The sequence below is a fragment of the Hyperolius riggenbachi genome, chromosome 5 (genome assembly GCF_040937935.1).
Source record: "Hyperolius riggenbachi isolate aHypRig1 chromosome 5, aHypRig1.pri, whole genome shotgun sequence".
In the NCBI taxonomy this organism is placed as follows: domain Eukaryota; kingdom Metazoa; phylum Chordata; class Amphibia; order Anura; family Hyperoliidae; genus Hyperolius; species Hyperolius riggenbachi.
In genome coordinates this window covers 179,644,266-179,663,934 of record NC_090650.1, presented here as the reverse complement: position 1 = coordinate 179,663,934, position 19,669 = coordinate 179,644,266, and the positions used below count along the sequence as shown (strand labels likewise).

Below are 19,669 nucleotides of genomic sequence, written 5' to 3'. Positions count from 1 at the left end.
GGTACCACAGACAGGAGAAGCAGGAGTAGTAGGTAGATGCAGCTATTGTAGTGGCGTAGTAGCTGGTGGCAGTGGCAGAAGACATAGTTTTGTGTGGACCCTGGTGGTGGTGGGTACCACAAACAGGAGCAGCAGGAGGAGTAAATAGATGCAGCTATTGTAGTGGCATAATAGCTGGTAGTGGCAGCAGAAGATATAGTTCTGTGTGGACCCTGAAGGTGGTGGGTACCACAGACAGCAGCAGCAGGAGGAGTAGGTAGATGCAGCTATTGTAGTGACAGCAAAAGATATAGTTCTGTGTGGACCCTGGTGGTGGTGGGTACCGCAGACAGGAGTAGGTAGATGCAGCTATTGTAGTGGCGTAGTAGATGGTGGCAGTGGCAGAAGATATAGTTCTGTGTGGACCCTGGTGGTGGTGGGTACCACAGACAGGAGCAGCAGGAGGAGTAGGTAGCTGCAGCTATTGTAGTGGCGTAATAGCTGGTAGTGGCAGCAGAAGATATAGTTCTGTGTGGACCCTGGTGGTGGTGGGTACCACAGACAGGAGCAGCAGGAGTAGTTGGTAGATGCAGCTATTGTAGTGGCGTAGTAGATGGTGGCAGTGGCAGAAGATATAGTTCTGTGTGGACTCTGGTGGTGGTGGGTACCACAGACAGCAGCAGCAGGAGGAGAAGGTAGATGCAGCTATTGTAGTGGCATAGTAGCTGGTAGTGGCAGAAGATATAGTTCTGTGTGGAGCCTGGTGGTAGTGGGTACCACAGACAGGAGCAGCAGGAGGAGTAGGTAGATGCAGCTATTGTAGTGGTGTAGCAGCTGGTAGCGGTGGCAGACTGGCAGCAGAAGATATAGTTCTGTGTGGACTCTGGTGGTGGTGGGTACCACAGACAGGAGCAGCAGGAGGAGTAGGTAGATGCAGCTACTGTAGTGGCATAATAGCTGGTAGTGGCAGCAGAAGATATGGTTCTGTGTGGACCCTGGTGGTGGTGGGTACCACAGACAGGAGCAACAGGAGAAGTAGGTAGATGCAGCTATTGTAGTGGTGTGGTAGCTGGTAGCAGAGGTGACTGGCAGCAGAAGATATAGTGCTGTGTGGACTCTGGTGGTGGTGGGTACCACAGAAAGGAGCAGCAGGAGGAGTAGGTAGATGCAGCTATTGTAGTGGCGTAATAGCTGGTACTGGCAGCAGAAGATATAGTTCTGTGAGGACCCTGGTGGTGGTGGGTACCACAGACAGCAGCAGCAGGAGGAGGAGTAGGTAGATGCACCCTGGCGGTGGGAGCAGAACAGGCAGCAGGAGACAGGAGGAGGAGAAGGAGTGTAATGTGTGGCAGGCAGTATGGATATTCCACCATGGCACCTAGTGTTGGTACCACGGCACAGTTAAAACATTACAAAGGAGAGGTTCCAGGAAGTGGTCGTACTGCCGCAGTTGGGGCCACCCCACAACTCAGACAGCACAGTGTAACGATTGGTGTCAGCAATGTCAGATATCTGATTATTAGGTGATCTGCAGTATCACCAATAATCCAGACACTATTCCTGATTATGTGGTGATCTGCAGAATCACCAATAATGCAGGTATAGCAAGGTACTGATGTGATAGCTAAATACAAAGGTAAGTGCTTGGTGCAACAGTAAGTACTGATAGGTTTAGAGATACCTCACCAGAGGAGCTGGTGGGTACTAACAGTACAGCAGTTCCTCACCAGTGACAAGGGCTCACTGGTGAGAGTAGAGTGGTCAGACTAATCGAGTTGGCAACAGACAGGCAGATAAGTACAAAATCGGAAGGCAGAGGCAAGAAGGTTAAACAAGCAGAGTCGGCAACAAGATCAGATGGGCAAAGGTACAGAAGCGTTAAGCGAAAGAGAAGTCTGAACAAGCCAGAGTCATACACAGATGATAATAATACAGTCTTTCAATGCTTAATAATTATAGCTATCAAAAGGTCTGAGCGCTAACACAAAGTATTCGCAACAGCAGACAAGTTGCGAGCGACTCCGCCGAGCTTAAGAAGCGGAGGAGACCCTGAGGCACGCCCACGCAAATCAGCCAATAGGAAGTGGAGAGCATGCCCTCTGACGTCAGCCGACCGGCCGGTCAGCTGACGCGCCTCCTCCCCGCATAAAGGTCCTGTCTGTGAGCGCACGCACGCGCTAATGCGACCTTATGTGCAGCAGAGAGACCCCGTCCTCGGTGTGCTAGACGCCCGAGGTGCGGAAACATTGCTAGGCAGGGAGGCAGCTGCGGTGGTAGCGCTGTTCACCGCAGCTGCCTCACTATTGTTTATTACAGTATCCACCCTTGAGGCGTGGACTCCGGACACGTCCTGCATGGCTTCTCAGGATGTAAATCATGAAACTTCTGTTTCAACTCCTCAGCATGCATGCGATGACCCGGCACCCAAGATCTCTCCTCAGGCCCATACCCCTTCCAATGGACAAGGTACTGTACTGAGTTTCGCACCCAACGAGAATCCAAAATCCGCTCAATCTCATACTCAGGCTCAGGATCTCCATCAATCACAACGGGGGGGAGGGGGTGGGGTAGGAATCCACATGCACAGCCGGCTTTAACAAAGACACATGGAAAGACTTCACACCTCTCATACTAGATGGCAGCGCGATCACATAAGTCACATCATTAATCTTTTTGGATACAGAGTATGGGCCTATAAATCTGGGGCCTACCTTTGCTGAGGGTTGTTTCAGCCCCAGATGCCGGGTTGAAACCCATACCATATCCCCTGGTACAAATTCCCATTCCCCAGACCACTTCTTATCCGCCTGCTTCTTCTGAGTCAGAAAAGCCTTCTCTAATTTATTTTTGACCATAGTCCAAATCTCCTTCAATGATCCCTGCCAATCTTCCAGAGCAGGAAACGGAGAAGACGCCACTGGCAATGGGGAGAATTTGGGAGATCTCCCCAAGACCACCTGGAAGGGGGAAAAGCCTGATGAGGTGCTTTTCAAGTTGTTGTGCGCAAATTCTGCAAACGGCAGAAATTTTGCCCATTCCAATTGAGCATCAGCCACATAGCACCTAAGGAACTGTTCCAATGACTGATTAACACTCTCTGTTTGGCCATTGGTTTGTGGGTGGTAGCCAGATGAAAATACCAGGTTGTATGCCCCTCTCAGATCCAGTTTAGAGAAGATACATGCATCAGTAACCTGGGAGAACAAATCGTCAATTAAAGGAAGTGGGTAGCGATTTTTTATGGTAATTTTGTTCAATTCTCGGTAATCGATACACGGGCGAAGCCCACCGTCCTTTTTCTGTACAAAAAAAGAATCCTGCTCCAAGCGGAGACTTAGAAGGACGGATAAAACTCTTGGCCAAGTTTTCTTTAATGTAATCCTGCATAGCGAGCTTTTCAGGACCAGAAAAGTTATACAAATGACCTCTAGGGGGCATACAACCTGGTCTCAATTCAATGGGGCAGTCAAAACTTCTGTGCGGAGGAAGTTTGTCTGCTGACTTGGGACAGAACACATCAGTGAATTCAGCATACTGCGGGGGCAAACCTTCCATCTGAACCTTGGTGACACAAACAGCAACTCTCTCCATACAATGATGATGGCAAAAGGAGGACCAGCTTAACAACTGGCCGGAGCTCCAGTCTATCTGAGGAGAGTGTTTTTGTAGCCATGGCATACCAAGGATCACAGTGGAAGTGGCCATTTTAAGCACAAAAAACTGCAATTTTTCTTTATGCAATACCCCCACATGACACAAGAGAACTGGAGTCTGTAAAAGGGCCCGCCTGCCCTGTAATGGAGAGTCATTGACTGCTGTGACAAAAATTTGCCTGTCTAAAGGAACAAGTGGTATCCCCCATTTCTTAACAAAATCATAATCAATAAAATTGGCTGCAGAACCTATACATGCCTGGGTAGACAAAACTTGGTCCGATCTGCATCGGCTCATCCTGAGGAGGAGAAAGGGAAGGAGAGGCGATGGGAACAATCCTCACTGAGTATCTACCACGAGTTTGCTTTTGATAACGAATGCGGCGATCAATTTTTACTGCTAGTGAGATCGCTTCGTCAACTGTTTTAGGCTCAGGATGACTAAGCATTACATTAGACACAGGGTCGGATAAACCCGTTAAGAAGCAATCAAATAAAGCAAACTTTCCCCATCTAGCCGACACAGCCCACCTTCTGAATTCTGCGGCATAAGTTTCCACAGTGTTATGTCCCTGCCTGAGGGTCTTAAGCTTCCTCTCAGCAGTAACCGCGATGTCGGGATCGTCATATATGATAGCCATGGTTTTAAAAATTTCCTGCACTGAAGATAATGCCTCATGACCACTAGGAAGACTGTAGGCCCACGTCTGTGAATCCCCTGATAATAAAGTTTTAATAAAGGTCACCCTCTGGCTCTCAGAACCTGACGAAATAGGTCTCATCTCAAATGCGACCTTATGTGTGGCAGAGAGACACGTCCTCGGTGTGCTAGACGCCCGAGGTGCGGAAACATTGCTAGGCAGGGAGGCAGAGGTAGCTGCGGTGGTAGCGCTGTTCACCGCAGCTGCCTCACTATTGTTAATTACACACAGTTATCAGCCCAGGCACCTCCAAAAAAATTCACAGCAATTGTGTTTAGATAGTTCACCATGGCACCTAGTGTTGGTACCATGGCACAATTAAAACATTACAAAGGACAGGTTCCAGGAAGCGGTCGTACTGCCGCAGTTGGGGCCTCCCCACAACTCGGATAGCACAGTTATCAGCACATAAACCTCCAAAAAATTACACAGCAATTGTGTTTAGATAGACCATGGCACCTAGTGTGTTGGTACCACGGCTGTAAAAAAAATTTGAACCAGGCGTATTAATCAAGATGGAGCCAGGAGGTTGTGGTGGTAAAGGGTGGTAAAGGCAAGCATAGTGATTTCAAGCCACTTCATGTCCCCCTCTTGCCAAAAACAGGGGCCAGGAATTCCCCAACCAAAGCCTGGTTTATCTTGAGAAACGTCAGTCTGTCCACAGACTGTATGGACAGACGAGAGCGCTTCTTGGTGACCACGCCACCGGCTGCACTGAAACACCTCTCAGTCAGCATGCTGGAAGGGGGGCAAGCAAGGACTTCCAGGGTGTACTGTGCCAGCTCGCTCCAAATATCCAGGTGCTTGACCCAGTAATCCAAGGGGTCCTCAGGGGTGTCGCTGTTAAGCCCGCTGTAGGACCCCATGTAGTCTGCCACCATCTGGGTCAGGCGCTGGTTCTGGCTTTGATAGCCAGATGCTGCTGCAGGCACCTCCTCATCAGTTGGGAGCTGTACCGGCATGGCGTACAGCGCCTTTGTGAGAGACAGCAGGTTTGTTGGGCGCCTGCTGCTGATGGACGCAGGCACCTACTGGGGGAAGGCATCCTCCAAGCACCAAACCAGGGACCGCTGCAAGTCACTCATTCAGCGCACAGGGTCTCCTCCTGCAGGCAGGAACTGATGCAGCTTCCCCATCAGCCATGGGTCCAGCATCAGGGTGATCCACATGTCCTCCCGAGCACGTATCTGCTTCACCCTTGGGTCACTGCGCAGGCACTGCAGCATGTGCGCTGCCATGGGGAAGAGGGCTGCCATCTCTGCTGACACATAATCATCACCTACAGAGCCAACAGTGCTGTCCTCCTCCTCTGATTCCTGAGCCTCCCCCTGCTCTCTCCACTCCTGCACCACTGCAGCTGCACTTGGCTGTGCCTCCTCATCCGCAAGCTCAGGGATCTCCAACTCCTCCAACTCCAAGTCCTCCTCCTCTTCCTCCTGCCTCAAAGAGGTGGACTGTGCAGATGGCTGCTGCTCCTGCTGGATCAAGGCTGTCTCTCCCACTTCCAGCAGAGCATAGAGGGCATTGTCCAGCATGCACACCATGGTGCACACCATGGTCACCCACTCGCACACCGACGCACTGTCCCGGCTGACCATGTTGGTGGCCTCCAGGAAGGGTGCCAGCATCAAGCACACCAGCTGCATTTTGCCCCACTCAGCACTGAGGATGATGTCCGAGAGGTGGGTGGTGCCGGTCCCGAACACGGTGGCGTCGGCAGTGGCTTTGGCCAGGTACTGGTTGACAGCCTGCCTCTGTTCAACCAGATGTTTCAACATGGCCAGTGTGGAATTCCACCATGTTGGAACGTCTATGATCAGACGGTGCCTTGGGAGGTTCAGCTCCTTCTGCACGCCTTCCAGGGACGCTAAGGCACCACCCGAGAGGTGGAAATGACCCACCGTTTTCCTAGCCGCTTTCAAAAGTGTGTCCATCCCCTGGTAGGTGCTCAGAAATTTCTGCACCACCAGGTTCAGGACGTGGCCAGACAGGGGATGTGGGTGAGGTCTCCCCGATGGATGGCAGCAACCAGGTTGGCCCCATATGTAAGGGGTAGTGCAATTACTTGGGGGTGTTTTGTATTGTGTGTATTTAATTGTGTGTACAATAATACAGCATTTGAAGCAATGTGTATCCTCAAGTGAATTTATTATTCCATTGTTGGACACCCCCTCTCCGACTCTGAGGCCTCTGGGGGTCAGCCATCTCCTCTCCTGCTCTTGGAGTTTGGCCAGGATGTGGTCTGTCGTCAGTCTGTGCTTCCCCAGGCTGACCATCTCCAGCAGCGCTTGGCAGTGGCGGGCCTTCACACTGTTGCTGAGGCGGGGGATGCATGTTGCTTCCCTCCTGCCCAAAGGAGTATGGGAGGAGATGGGAGGACACGGCCCATGCAATCAGGCTGTTCAGCTGGCGGATGCGACGGCTGCTGGGAGGCTGAGCCCTGATCACGAATGACTCGCTCAGCAGGGTCTGGTGGCGTTTTTTGCTTGCACGGGAAGAGGAGGAGGGAGCAGAGGAAACCAGTGAGGACTGGCTGCCTGAACAGGCCTCAGTGTCGGCAGGAGTGGCAAAGGGGGTTCTGGTGGTGATTTTGGTCGGAACACTGCCAGCGCCAGCTTCCTTCAGCCTCTTGAACTCCTCATGCTCAACTTAATGTTTTTTTGCCAGATGGTTGATGGAAGTTAGAGGTGTCGTAGTTGGAGGGATTACAACCTCTGCTCAGCTTCACCTGGCACACATTACAAGTGACAAACTGGCTGTTCACTGAGGGAAGATGAAAAAACTGCCAGATTGGGGATTGGAATTTTCCCTTACGCCCTGAATGGGCTGCTGCTGCTGTTTTTCTCCCTGCGCTGGTTGGGGCTTGGGGTTGAGTGGTGCGGCTGGTGGTAGCGGCAGAAGATGAAGCAGCAGGCTGTGGGTCCCGCATTCCACGCTCACTGCTGCTCCTGCCAATGTCAGCGATGCTGATCCATGCCAGACCCACCGATGCATCCTCCTCCTCAGACTCAGAGCTAACATACCCTTCCTGTGGATGGTAGTCATGGTCCTTCATCTCCTCATCATTAGCAGCATCATACTCCCCCTCCTCAAACAATTGCTGGGATGTTGATGACCCCCCAAACTCCTTTTCTGCTGACACATCAGGCAAGGAAAAAATCACCGTCACCATCTGTGCCTCCTCCACATACCCCATTGCGCCCAGAATATCCTCCTCAACGTCAGTGGTAACAGCCCTGATTGCGCTCACGGTGTCTGGACTAAAGAGCATGCTGACTGAGGGTAGGCTGCTCGCTGGGGTCAACATGATGACCGACAAGTCCCCATGCACTACTGGGCAGCTGCTGCTGCTCCTGAGAACAGGAGTGGCGGTGGGGGTGGAGCTCTCTGTTGTAGAGCTGGTGGTGGCCTGCTCATCCACCATCAGCTGCATCACAGGCTCGGCGTCTTTCTCCTCCAATTTGCACCGCCAACCCTGCTGTGTCTCTGCAATGTGACTCCCCCGAACAGCTGGGCGCCCAGTGTGTCCACGGCCAGTGGCTAGCGGCTAAGTGGAAACTGACGCGGCAGAACTGCTGACGGTGCCAGCAATGTTACCTCTCTTCTTGGCCTTGCTGCCCTTCCCCTGGCTGCCAGTACCAGCAGACATAGTGCAAGTTTGTGTGATGATGATGTTACCAGATGGATGTGGGGTACTTACACTTTATTGAAATCAGTGAAATTGGTGTTGGACTTTAATGAATCAGCAAGGAGTGAAAGACAGCAGAGTAGAAGACAGTGTGCACTAGCGGTCTGTCAGACACACTGGCACTCAGCAGCACAGCAGAAGTGCAGTAGTCTGTAGTAGTAAGCTAACACAGGCAGTACTACTCTAACAACTAACAACTAGCACTGCAGTACTAAATAACTACACAATAGCACAGTAATCCTATTCCCTAAACTATACTGTAACTAAGACTTATAGCACAGGCCTGGCCTGTGTGGACAAACAGCACACACAGACACCTAACTAGCAGAGCTGCTGCAGCACAGGGACTGTCACACACACTAACTAAAATCAAAATACAAGCTAGCTAACTAAACAATAAAAGAGTGTATAGTACAGGTGTTTATATGCAAAAACGCTAGGTTTTCTCACAGTAGAAAGCACTTGCTTAGCCAAACAGCACTGGAGAGCAGTCACAAGCAAGGACGATTTTCTCATCATGGCCGCCACTTTATATACAGGAGGGGCTGGCCAGAGTTTCCCTTCTGTGATCGGTTGCTAGGGCTTCTGCTGGGAGCACTCTGATTGGCTCAATGACGTCATGGACGTCATGACCATGGTTACAGTACCCAGATTCTGATATCCGACCAGATATCCGGATTGCGGATAAATATCCGCGTAGTGCTATTCGAATTTGCACAGAAATCCGGAATCCGAATCCGGGTTCGGATAGCGGTAAACGTTCGGATTATCCGGGTAGTTCGGATATCCGGAATCCGGATGAGCACCACTAAGTGTTGCAGCTTGAAAAAAAGTCCAAAGCTCTGTCTGTCACAATCCATAGGCCTGGACAGTCCAGCTTAGGCTAGTTATTAACCACTTAACGACCAGCCAGCTCAGATCTGACAAAACAGCTGCGGTCCTTAAGTGTAACTGGAATACACAATGCATGCTTCAGATTTACCACAACTCCTTTGCACAGAACCCAGTGCGAGAAACACTGGGTTCTGTGCAAAGGAGTTGTGATAAATCTGAAGCTTGCATTGTGTATTCCCATTTAATAACTAGCCTAAGCTGGACTGTCCAGGCCTATGGCTTGTGACAGACAGAGCTTTGGACTTATTTTCAAGCTGCAACACTCACTTTGATCTGAGGAAGTGAGATCTAGCTGCCGAAACACGTCGACTGTTTCCAAAAAACATTGTTTTCAGCCATTTTGCTTTTAGTAACTTTTTAAAGTTTTATGAAGAAATAAATAAGTTTGTACCAGCAACACGGTATGGTTCACTGAAGCATCCGAGTGAAGCATAACATTAAGTGAGAGATCCACCTGACAAAACGAGGTGGTGTGAATCTGGTGAGTGTTATACTGATTGGAGTGAGAGCGCAGTGGACTTTTTTCTACTATTCATCTGCTGAACAGGATATCTCCACAGCAAACTCACAGGACTCTTTGGTGTTGTAGGAAATTAAGTGACTTTTTGTAACGGTTTTATGCAGAGAGGTGGCGCAGCTTGTGATAATTTATATATTCAACTATAGGTGGTGCCCCAGCATAGGTAGCCTGGTATATTTGCCCCCAGTATAGGTAGCCTGGTATGGGTGGTGCACCAGTATAGGTAGCAAGCTATAGGCGCCCCAGTATAGATAGCCAAGTATAGGTGGTGCCCCAATATAGGTAGCCAGGTACAGGTGGTGCCCCAGCATAGGTAGCTGGGTATAGGTGGTTCCAGCCCCAGTATAGGTAGCCAGGTATAGGTGGTGGCCCAGTATAGGTAGCCTGTAGCCAGATATAGGTGATGCCACAATATGGAAAGTCCGCTGTAGCGGTGTGCTGTAGCAGTGTGCTGGTTAGTGAGCCGAAGGCCCGCAGCCAGCACATGCGACTCTTCGGCCCCTCACTGCAGTGTCAGTTGTCTCCCCCTGATGGCTGCACTGATCCCTATTTATTGTCCAGCGCTGCGTAATATGTTTCTATATAAATACAATAAATGATAATAAAGCTCAGGAGAAAGTTTGCATCAGATTTAACTGTTGATGATCTTGCAGAAAAGCTACTTACAATTCAACTGTAACTATTAATAAGTAGTGTAAAAAATTACTAATTATAAAACATCAAGTCACCAAAAACAATCTGTAATTACATACCGCAGAAATGTCTTCGCTTTTTCTAAGTTAGGTGTAACAAACAAAAAGTCATCAATGAGCCGCATCAAAATTCTGTAACAAAAACAAAAAATACATTTTTATAGATACAAAAAATATTTCACATAACAAAATTAGGCCTGGAACCCACTAGGAGCACTTTTCTAAGCGCTTTGTGATTTGAAAAGCTCTTGCTAATGTCAGGGCCGGAGCTACCATAGGAAAAATGGGCAATTGCCCCAGGGGCCCCAGAGCTTGTAGGGGCCCCCAAGTTGTCCCTCCCCATCTTAACTGTTGCTCCCCAGGGACTCTGCAGAGTCTGTTAAGTTGGGAGGTGATTGGGGGAGGGTCAGCAGCCAGCTCAGGGGCCCAGGAGGGAAGTTTGGCTGCAACAAAGGGCCTCTAATGATGCTTTTTGGTCGGGGGGTGTCTGTTGGGGGACCCCCAGGCTAATTTTGCCCTAGGGCCCAATTGTCACTTGAACCGGCCCTGGCTAATGTAATGCTATGGGGGTGTGATCCCACAAGAGGGATGTGATTTTATAAAAATCCTCCATAGCAAGCATTAGCAAGAGCTTTTTCAAATCACTAGCGCTTAGAAAAGGCTTCTAGTGGGTTTGGGCCCTTGTACTTCAACCAACAATCAATCTCCTCAGGCACAACAAATATATACCAAACAGTCTTCCAGCAATTGCAGATGCCAGAAGAAAATAAAATTAGAAACATCCTAATATTGATTCCAATATAAATGATAGCTTCTAGTAATGTGGCAAACTTTGGGCTATGTAGAACTACTTTTTTTCAAGCTTGGAGTATACTAATAAAACCATAACACATATAATTTAAATAAAAACTAGACCTTAGGCCCGTTACAATTAGAAGCACTACCGCCAGCCTCTTGTGAGGCCTTCCCTGCTGTGTACCGATAAAAAAGACGCAATTAAATTTGGGCACTTTTACAGCTGCAAAGAGCTTGGCTAAATGAATATCAGGTAGTAGAATATTGGTAAATTTACAGATATTCTACTTTTATGAAGTGCAAAATACTGTAGTAAAATATCAGTAAATGATACCAATATTTTACTGCAAATAAACCTAACCCTGTTCTCATACTGAACCCTCCCTAACCACTCCCTTGCCAATGCACAGCCCTAAATTTTCCTCCCTTATGCCCTAACATAACCACACCCCCATGCCTAACTTTAACCCCCACCACGTCTATTCTTAAACACACTTACACCCATGCCTACCCTTAAACCTCCCCACGGATGCATAACCTTAGCTGCAATGATCACCTGCTGCAAAAAATGCCCACCAGCGCAAAAAAAAAAAAAAAAAAAAACAGAGCCCAGACAAGCCCGCTGTGGCTATTGCCCCAGCCAAAACAAATATCAGTAGCCGCAATAAAATTTGGGAATCCGAAGCTGCCTGCTATGAAAACAGCAGCTATAGCAGCAGTTGTATCTTGTGGCTTAATTAACGTGACCACATTGAAATGTTTCAAGCTGCCCTGCATTCTCTCCACACGAGCACTCCAGCCACAAGTTTTGTCATGGTCTGTGGTTGTGCCCGTGCACGCCCAGCGAATCCACTGTACACTGACACGGACACAGGTGGACGATAGAGATGGTCCGAACCTCCGATTTTCGGTTCGCGAACTTTCGCGGAAGGTTTGGTCTGCGCGAACTTTCGCGAACCGCAATAGACTTCAATGGGGAGGCGATCTTTGAAAACTAGAAACATTTATGCTGGCCACAAAAGTAATGGAAAAAATGTTTCAAGGGGTCTAACACCTGGAGGGGGGCATGGCGGAGTGGCATACATGCCAAAAGTCGGGGAAAAATCTGGATTTGACGCAAAGCAGCGTTTTAAGGGCAGAAATCCCATTGAATGCTAAATTGCAGGCCTAAAGTACTTTAAAACATCTTGCATGTGTATACATCAATCAGGGAGTGTAGAGTACTGCTTCACACTGACACACCAAGCTCACTGTGTAACGCACCGCAAACGGCTGTTTGCGTAGTGACGGCCATGCTGAACTGGTGCGCACCATGGCGAGAGTGCAGGCGGTGGCGGTTTTCAGGCCCATATGGTCGCCGGGCTGTGGTAGCTCAAGGATAGAACAACAGTGACTATCCGGCTGATCAAATTTCGTCTGACCAAAATGAAGCAACGACCTTATCTTTGGTGTGCCACCCCCCGAGACACTCATATAGCCGGAGGTCATTGCTTCATTGTGATACGCAAGCCCCTTCACCACGGCAAGGTAATGATCACGAAGGGGAATGGGCACATGTACATGCCTTTTGTTTTGTTGTTGCAGCTGCAGTGCAGCCAGAAAAAATAGGCAGGCATATACACGCACCAGAAAAATTAGTATAGCGGCCTTAAAAATTCAGGAACCCACCTGGAGTCCTGGACCCTGTTGGTGGTGGCGGAGAAGGCAAGTGGCCTGCAGGCAGAGATGCTGTGTGTGGGAACTGACTTAGTCTTCGGGCGGGCAGTAGCCCTCCGGGATTCATGCCTCATTCATTTTGATAAAGGTGAGGTACTGAACACTTGTGACTTAGGCGACTTCTCTTCTCAGTGACAATGCCTCCAGTTGCGCTGAAAGTCCTTTCTGACAGGACGCTTGAGGCAGGGCATGACAGAAGTTGGATGGCAAATTGTGACAGCTCTGGCCACAGGTCAAGCCTGCGCACCCAGTAGTCCAATGGTTCATCGCTGCTCACAGTGTCTACATCCACACTTAAGGCCAGGTAGTCGGCTACCTGCCAGTCGAAGCGTTGGTGGAGGGTGGATCCCTCGCTAAGGCGAGGCATTTGAATAAAGAATGTCCGCATGTCCGACCTCACCATGAGATCTCTGGAGCGTCCTGTCCTTGCCTGCGTGGACATGGGAGATAGATTACTGGCAGTGGTACCTTTACTGTGTTGTGCTGTGACATCACCCTTATACGCATTGTAAAGCATACTTGCCAGCTTGTTCTGCATGTGCTGCATCCTTTCTGCCTTCAGGTGACTTGATAACATGTCCGCCATTTTGTGCCTATACTGAGGGTCTAGTAGCGTGGCCACCCAGTACAGCTCATTCCCCTTGAGTTTTTTTATATGGGGGCCCCTCAACAGGCTGGACAGCATGAAAGACGCCATCTGCACAAAGCTGGATCCAGATGTACTCTCCATCTCCTCTTGCTCTTCCTCAGTGACGTCAGGTAAGTCCTCCGCCTCCCCCCAGCCACGAACAATACCACGGGAATGTTGAGCAGCACAAGCCCCCTGTGACGCCTGCTGCGGTTGTTCTTCTGCCGCTGCCTCCTCCTCCTCCACAGAAAAAACTTCCTCATCATCCGAGTCTGACTCCTCTTCCCCACACGACTCTTCCACCTCCTCCTCCCCCCTCTGTGCTGCCGTAGGTGTTGAGGAAACATCTGGTTCTGATGTAAATTGCGACCACAACTGTTCCTGCCGTAACTGTTCCTCTTCACGCTCCTCCACAGCTTGATCCACCACTCTACGCACGGCACGCTCCAGAAAGTAAGCGTACGGGATCAAGTCGCTGATGGTGCCTTCACTGCGTCTCACCAGGTTGGATACCTCCTCAAACGGCTGCATAAGCCTGCATGCATTTCGCACCAGTGTCCAGTTGTTGGGCCACAACATCCCCATCTCCCCAGATTGTGTCCTTTTACTGTAATTGTACAGGTACTGGGTGACGGCTTTCTCCTGTTCTAGCAGGTGAGAGAACATGAACAGGGTTGAATACCAGTGAGTAGGGCTATCGTATATCAAGCATCTCACCAGCAAGTTGTTACTCCGCTGAATATCCGCAAAGCGTGCCATGGACGTTTAAGACCGCCTGAAATGCCCACACAACTTTCTAGCCTGCTTCAGGACGTCCTCTAAGCCTGGATACTTTGACACAAATCTTTGAATGACTAGATTCAGCACATGTGCCATGCAGGGTACATGTGTCAGCTTTCCCAAATTCAAAGCGGAAAGGAGATTGCTGCCGCTGTCACACACCACTTTGCCGATCTCCAGCTGGTGCGGAGTCAGCCAGTGATCCACCTGTTTGTTAAGAGCAGCCAGGAGAGCTGGTCCAGTGTGACTCTCTGCTTTGAGGCAAGACATGTCTAAGATGGCGTGACACCGTCGTATCTGGCTTGCAGCATAGGCCCTGGGGAGCTGGGGCTGTGTAGCTGGAGAGGAGATCGCGGCACCAGCCAAGGAGGAGGAGGTTGACGACAGCGAAGAGGCTGTAGCAGGCGGAGAGGAGGTGGCAGGAGGCCTGCCTGCAAGCCATGGAGGTGTCACAAGTTGGTCCGCTGCACAGCCACGTGCTCCCTGCTTGCTATCGGTCACCAGGTTGACCCAATGGGCTGTGTAAGTAATGTAGCGGCCCTGACCGTGCTTTGCAGACCAGGCATCCATGGTCAGGTGGACCCTTGACCCAACGCTGTGTGCCAGAGATGACTCCACTTGCCACTCCACTTCACGGTGCAGTTTGGGTATCGCCTTTTTAGAGAAATAATTGCGACCTGGCATCTTCCACCAGCTTGTATGGTAACAGCTGGCGAGCTAACAGTTCTGCCATGCCAGCTGTCAGATGCTGGGCAAGGGGTGACTGGCAGAAATTGGCTTCTTCCGCTCAAAGATTTCCTTCACGGAAGATTTCCTTCCGCATCCGAAGTTTAGATAGATACATTAAAGTAAACACAATGTAACAAGTGTGGAATGTGACTCACTCTCTGACTGTGCAGGAGCTCCCGGACACAGAGAGAGAGTAAGTCACATTCCTCACTTGTTACATTGTGTTTACTTAAATGTATCTCTCTAAACTTCGGCTGCTGCAGCTTTTCTCTCCACGGAACTTTAAAGCTTTGTGTGCAACCCTTCCAATGCTGGTCTAGTAAAAAAAAAATGCTGGTTGCATATAATATGCTGTAAATAATGTTTTAGAGCAAAGTTGAAATGCAGGGTTATATTCCGCTTTAAAGCGGTATTGTCACCATAAAAATCAAATTTCAACAGCAACTGGTCTGAGTGTATTAAGTGATAAAGATGCTAATCCTGCATTCAAAACTTTTTCTGCTGTTATGGTTTGGAGTTATCACATACTTTAGGAGCACTGGTCCTAGTGCCAAACATTACCAAAAAGTTGAATGCTGGGAGTTCTTTTGAATATTGGGAGTTCTTTTTATCTATAATATATTACTCCTCTTCCTTTTATTTCCCTGCCTAGCTGATCACTTGTGTTTACAAGCAAGGCTGAGGTGACTCAGTGATTGGATGTGTAAATAAAAAAAGACTCTGGGAGGAGGGCAGCTAATGAATACACAATGAGCAAGAGAAAGGAGGGGGGAAAAAGAGTCAGGGAGGATATGATGTCAGCATTAGCTTGGCAAGATGGCCACTGCCTAGAATAGGATTTTCTGCTTTTCCATTGTAAAATTCACAGGAATCATTACGTGGATAGCACAATACATCTGTTATGTAAGTAGAAGTAGTATTTATCTACTTATATATGTGTTTTTTATTTCTAGGTTAGCATGGGTGTCGCTTGTTCTTTAAAGAGAAACTGTGACCAAGAATTGAACTTCATCCCAATCAGTAGCTGATACCCCCTTTTACATAAGAAATCTATTCCTTTTCACAAACAGATCATCAGGGGACTTTGTATGGCTGATATTGTGGTGAAACCCCTCCCACAGGAAACTGTGGGAACCATGGTTCTGGCAGTTTCCAGTCTGTGAACCCGATTTCATTCTGGGAAATAGCTGTTTACAGCTGTTTCAAACTGCCAAAAAAAAAAAAAAAAGCAACATCTTCTTCCACTGACATCACTTGTCAGCAGTAAAAATGTCACCATGTGATAAATGTCAAAATGTAAATCAAGGAAAGGAAAGCTTTTACAATGGGCAAACACGGACTAAATTATTTATATACATAATTATTCTAAAAATGAAGCACTTTTTATTACAATATTTTCACTGGAGTTCCTCTTTAAGCCTGCAGGTTGCTTTCACCTTATGGACCAGAGGAATTTTCACATTTCAGCGCTCCTCCCATTTATGCTCCAATAACTTTATCACTACTTATCATACCTAAATGATCTATACCCTTTTTTTTTTTTTTTTTTTTTTTTAGGACAAACTAGGCTTTTGGTGTGTGATTTTTTTTTTATTTTTTATTATTATTATTCTATTCTCTTTTGTAGGGAAAATGAGATAAAAAAAAATGAAAAATACATCTCTCTATTACCATCAACTATAGTGTTAAAATAAACAATGCTATGTTAGATAAAACCCACACATTATATTTGCTCATTTATCCTGGTTACTGAAATATTTAAACACAAGTACAATTTATGTGGTTAATACAGTAATTGGAAATACAGGTGTAATTTTTCTATATTTTGATCTTTGTTTTCTCGTTTTGTGTCTCGTACCCTAGCAATAATTGCAAGCCCTTATTTGCAACAATATCAATAATATACTGTACTGGATGGAAGGTATATTTCCCCTGTGTATATTGTATGGTCTCATTAAATAATGTCTGTATCTGGAAATGAGTCCAGGTTTTTTGGTTAGCAACCAGTGGTTGCTACTTTTGTAGTAATGCAGGGCTGGACTCAGGAGTGAGAAGGGTGGAATGGGTAGGCCGCTCACTCCACCCGGATACAGACCGGGTTTTCTTACCTGCCCAGCAGGAAGGCAGGTGATAAGTCAGGTGCAGACCTGGATACTCTGGCTGAGTGTGTGCAGCAGTGAGCTGCAAGCCTGTGTGTGTGCAGCAGTAAGCTGCAGGAGGACTTATCATTCCAATATCTGGAGTAATATTCCCAGCTTTCTGTGAGGAAACAAGGTTGGACTGTTCAGGATTTGTGGACTTTCTTTTCCTGTGGACTATACTCTTGCTGTGGACAGATAGATGCTCTTATTTGGCTGAACTAAGCCTATTTTCCTTTGATATTTGATGCTGATTCATGAAGCCTATTTGTTTTGAGCATTCAATAAATTAACTATGCTTTCAACTGACTGTCTCCTGCGTGCTGACTGCGAGTCCCAGTCCCCCTAAATATCACAACTGGTGCTTCGGATGCGGGCAGCAGCACTGCAGTGCAGAAAGTTTGTATTTACTTTTAAAAAGTGACATTTAAAGGGCCAGACACTCATTATGGAAGAGATGGTTCGGCAGCTTGCAGTGACTAGGGATGTAGGCGAACCGTTCGCCGGCGAACCCCTATGGGCCACTACTACTTCCAGGTCGCTATGACAGGAGTAGTACGGCTGCGCTGGGCTGGCGGTGCGCATCTTTGATCACGCGCCTGTTGCTGGCTACTCTCTGCGTATGAGCGTGACGTCACTCATGACGTCACGCACATGCGCAGAAAGTGCCCGGCAACAGGCACGCGATCAAGGATGCGCACCGCCTGCCCAGCGCAGCCGTACTACTCCGGGTCATAGCGACCCGAAAGTAGTACAGGGTGAGGTGTTCGCCGACATCTCTAGCAGTGATCACAGTACAGCTGCAGCAAACCATGCTGGTTCAGCAGCAAGCCACAGAGGCGCAGTTAATGGCCCTCAGAGAAGCCACAACCGGCCAAACCACTGCCTTGCGGGAGTCCACAGAGGCACAGTCTAAAGCACTAAAGGAAGCCCTGCAACAGCTTGCGCAAAGCCTAGAGCTTGCTGCTGTTGTCCCTAGCAACCAGGCGATAATGAAGGCCAGGCATTTTCTACAAAAGCTGACGCCGACAGATGATGTGGAAGCTTTCCTGATGACCTTTGAAAGGACTGCAGAGCAGGAAGGTTGGCCAAAAGACAAGTGGGCTGGCCTAAATGCACCTTTCCTGACTGGGGATCCACAAAAGGCCTATTATGACCTCTCCCCTACAGAAGCACTGAACTATGATCGGCTGAAAGCTGAGATCGTTGCCCGACTGGGAGTAACCACAGCTTTCAGAGCGCAGAGAGTGTATGGCTGGAGAGATCGTCCTAATCTTCCGCCTCGGTCACAGATGCACGACCTTATACAATTAGCTCCGAAATGGCTGCAGCCTGAGCTACTTATGTCCACCATCTGAGGTCCCCTCAGATGGTGCAACGGTTTGTGGTTGACAGGTACTTGCGGTCCTTTCCAGTTAAACTGCAGCAGTGGGTTAGTCATGGAGACCCTAAAACTGCAGACCAGCTAATCGAGCTGATTGAGCGATACACAGTCATGGAGGATCTATTGTCTACAGCTGGCAGTCGGAGTTCAGATGCAAGTCAGACAGCAAGATCTTCCCTGTCTGGAAGGTTCACTTCGCAGAACCCTGGAACCAGCGTTGAAAAATCCAGTGATTTATCTCCACTGTCCCCACGAGAGCTGCAACCAGCAGCGGCTGCCCCGCAGAGTAGAGATGCCCTTCAATGCTGGTGATGGTCTGCATTGCTTCTCCTGGTAATGTCCAAGAGTGTTTTGAGTGCCTGGTTTATGTGAATAAGGCCCCTGACAGGGCTTCGCTGGACTCTGGCAGTATGGTAACCCTGGTAAAAGCTGGTATAATCACAGAGGTTGAAACTGCAGGGAAACCTCTCAGGGTGGTTTGCATTCATGGAGACACTAGAGACCACCCAATGGTGCCAATCTCCGTTACCATCTGCTGCGGAACAATAACCCACGCCGTCGGAATGGTAAGAAACCTGGTCTGCCAGTTCACTTTGGGGTGTGACTTTCCAATGTTTTGGGAACTGTGGAAAAGTGTACGGGAGGGATTATCTTGTGATGTGAAAAGTGACAATGTCCCCGAACCCTTACCAGTTGAGGCTGACAAGCAGCCATATAGTCAGAGTGGCCCTAAAAATTTAAAAATTAGTGTTGTATCTGGAGATGAAAATGTTCCTGATAATTCAGGTTGTCTTGAAATTATGGAATGTTCCCCATTACAGGTCATGCTTAGGGAAGATGATGGGGAAACATTTATAAATGCTGTTAACTCTGATCTGAATGTATCAAGGGGAGAATTTACCCCCGCTCAGATGTGGGATCCCACTTTTATGAATGATAGATCTCAGTTTTCTGTAATTGATAGCATACCCCAGTTACCCGGCGCTGAAGCCCGGTTTCCCCATTTTGCAATTAATGGAGATTTATTGTATCGAGTTGTCAAGGTTCGTGAGGAGGTTGTTGAACAACTGTTAGTACCCCAACCTTCAGGCACATGGTGTTAGACTTGGCACACAATGAGGTGTTAGGGAGCCATTTGGGGGCTGAGAAAACGGAGGCACGCATAACTGACCAATTTTACTGGCCAGGGTTGAAAGCGGAGGTCAAGAGGTATTGTGCTTCCTGTCCCACATGCCAGTTAACTGCCCCTGTGTCACATTTCTGCAGCCCTTTGGTGCCTCTACCCATAATTGAGGTTCCGTTTGAGCATATTGCTATGGATATAGTAGGACCACTAATTAAGTCTGCCAGGGGGCATCAATATATCCTGGAC

General features: G+C 48.5%; 1 protein-coding gene across 9 annotated transcripts in view; it reads right to left on the bottom strand.

Annotated features, from left to right (window-relative positions):
- The window catches only part of TERT (telomerase reverse transcriptase), a 961,487-nt gene that overhangs the window by 391,740 nt on the left and 550,078 nt on the right, over positions 1–19,669 (bottom strand). For all 9 annotated transcript variants that reach the window (XM_068236452.1, XM_068236449.1, XM_068236451.1 and 6 more), the window contains one exon: positions 10,188–10,259. In XM_068236452.1, the coding sequence (XP_068092553.1) occupies positions 10,188–10,259 (72 nt within the window). The remainder of the gene's footprint in view (positions 1–10,187; positions 10,260–19,669) is intronic.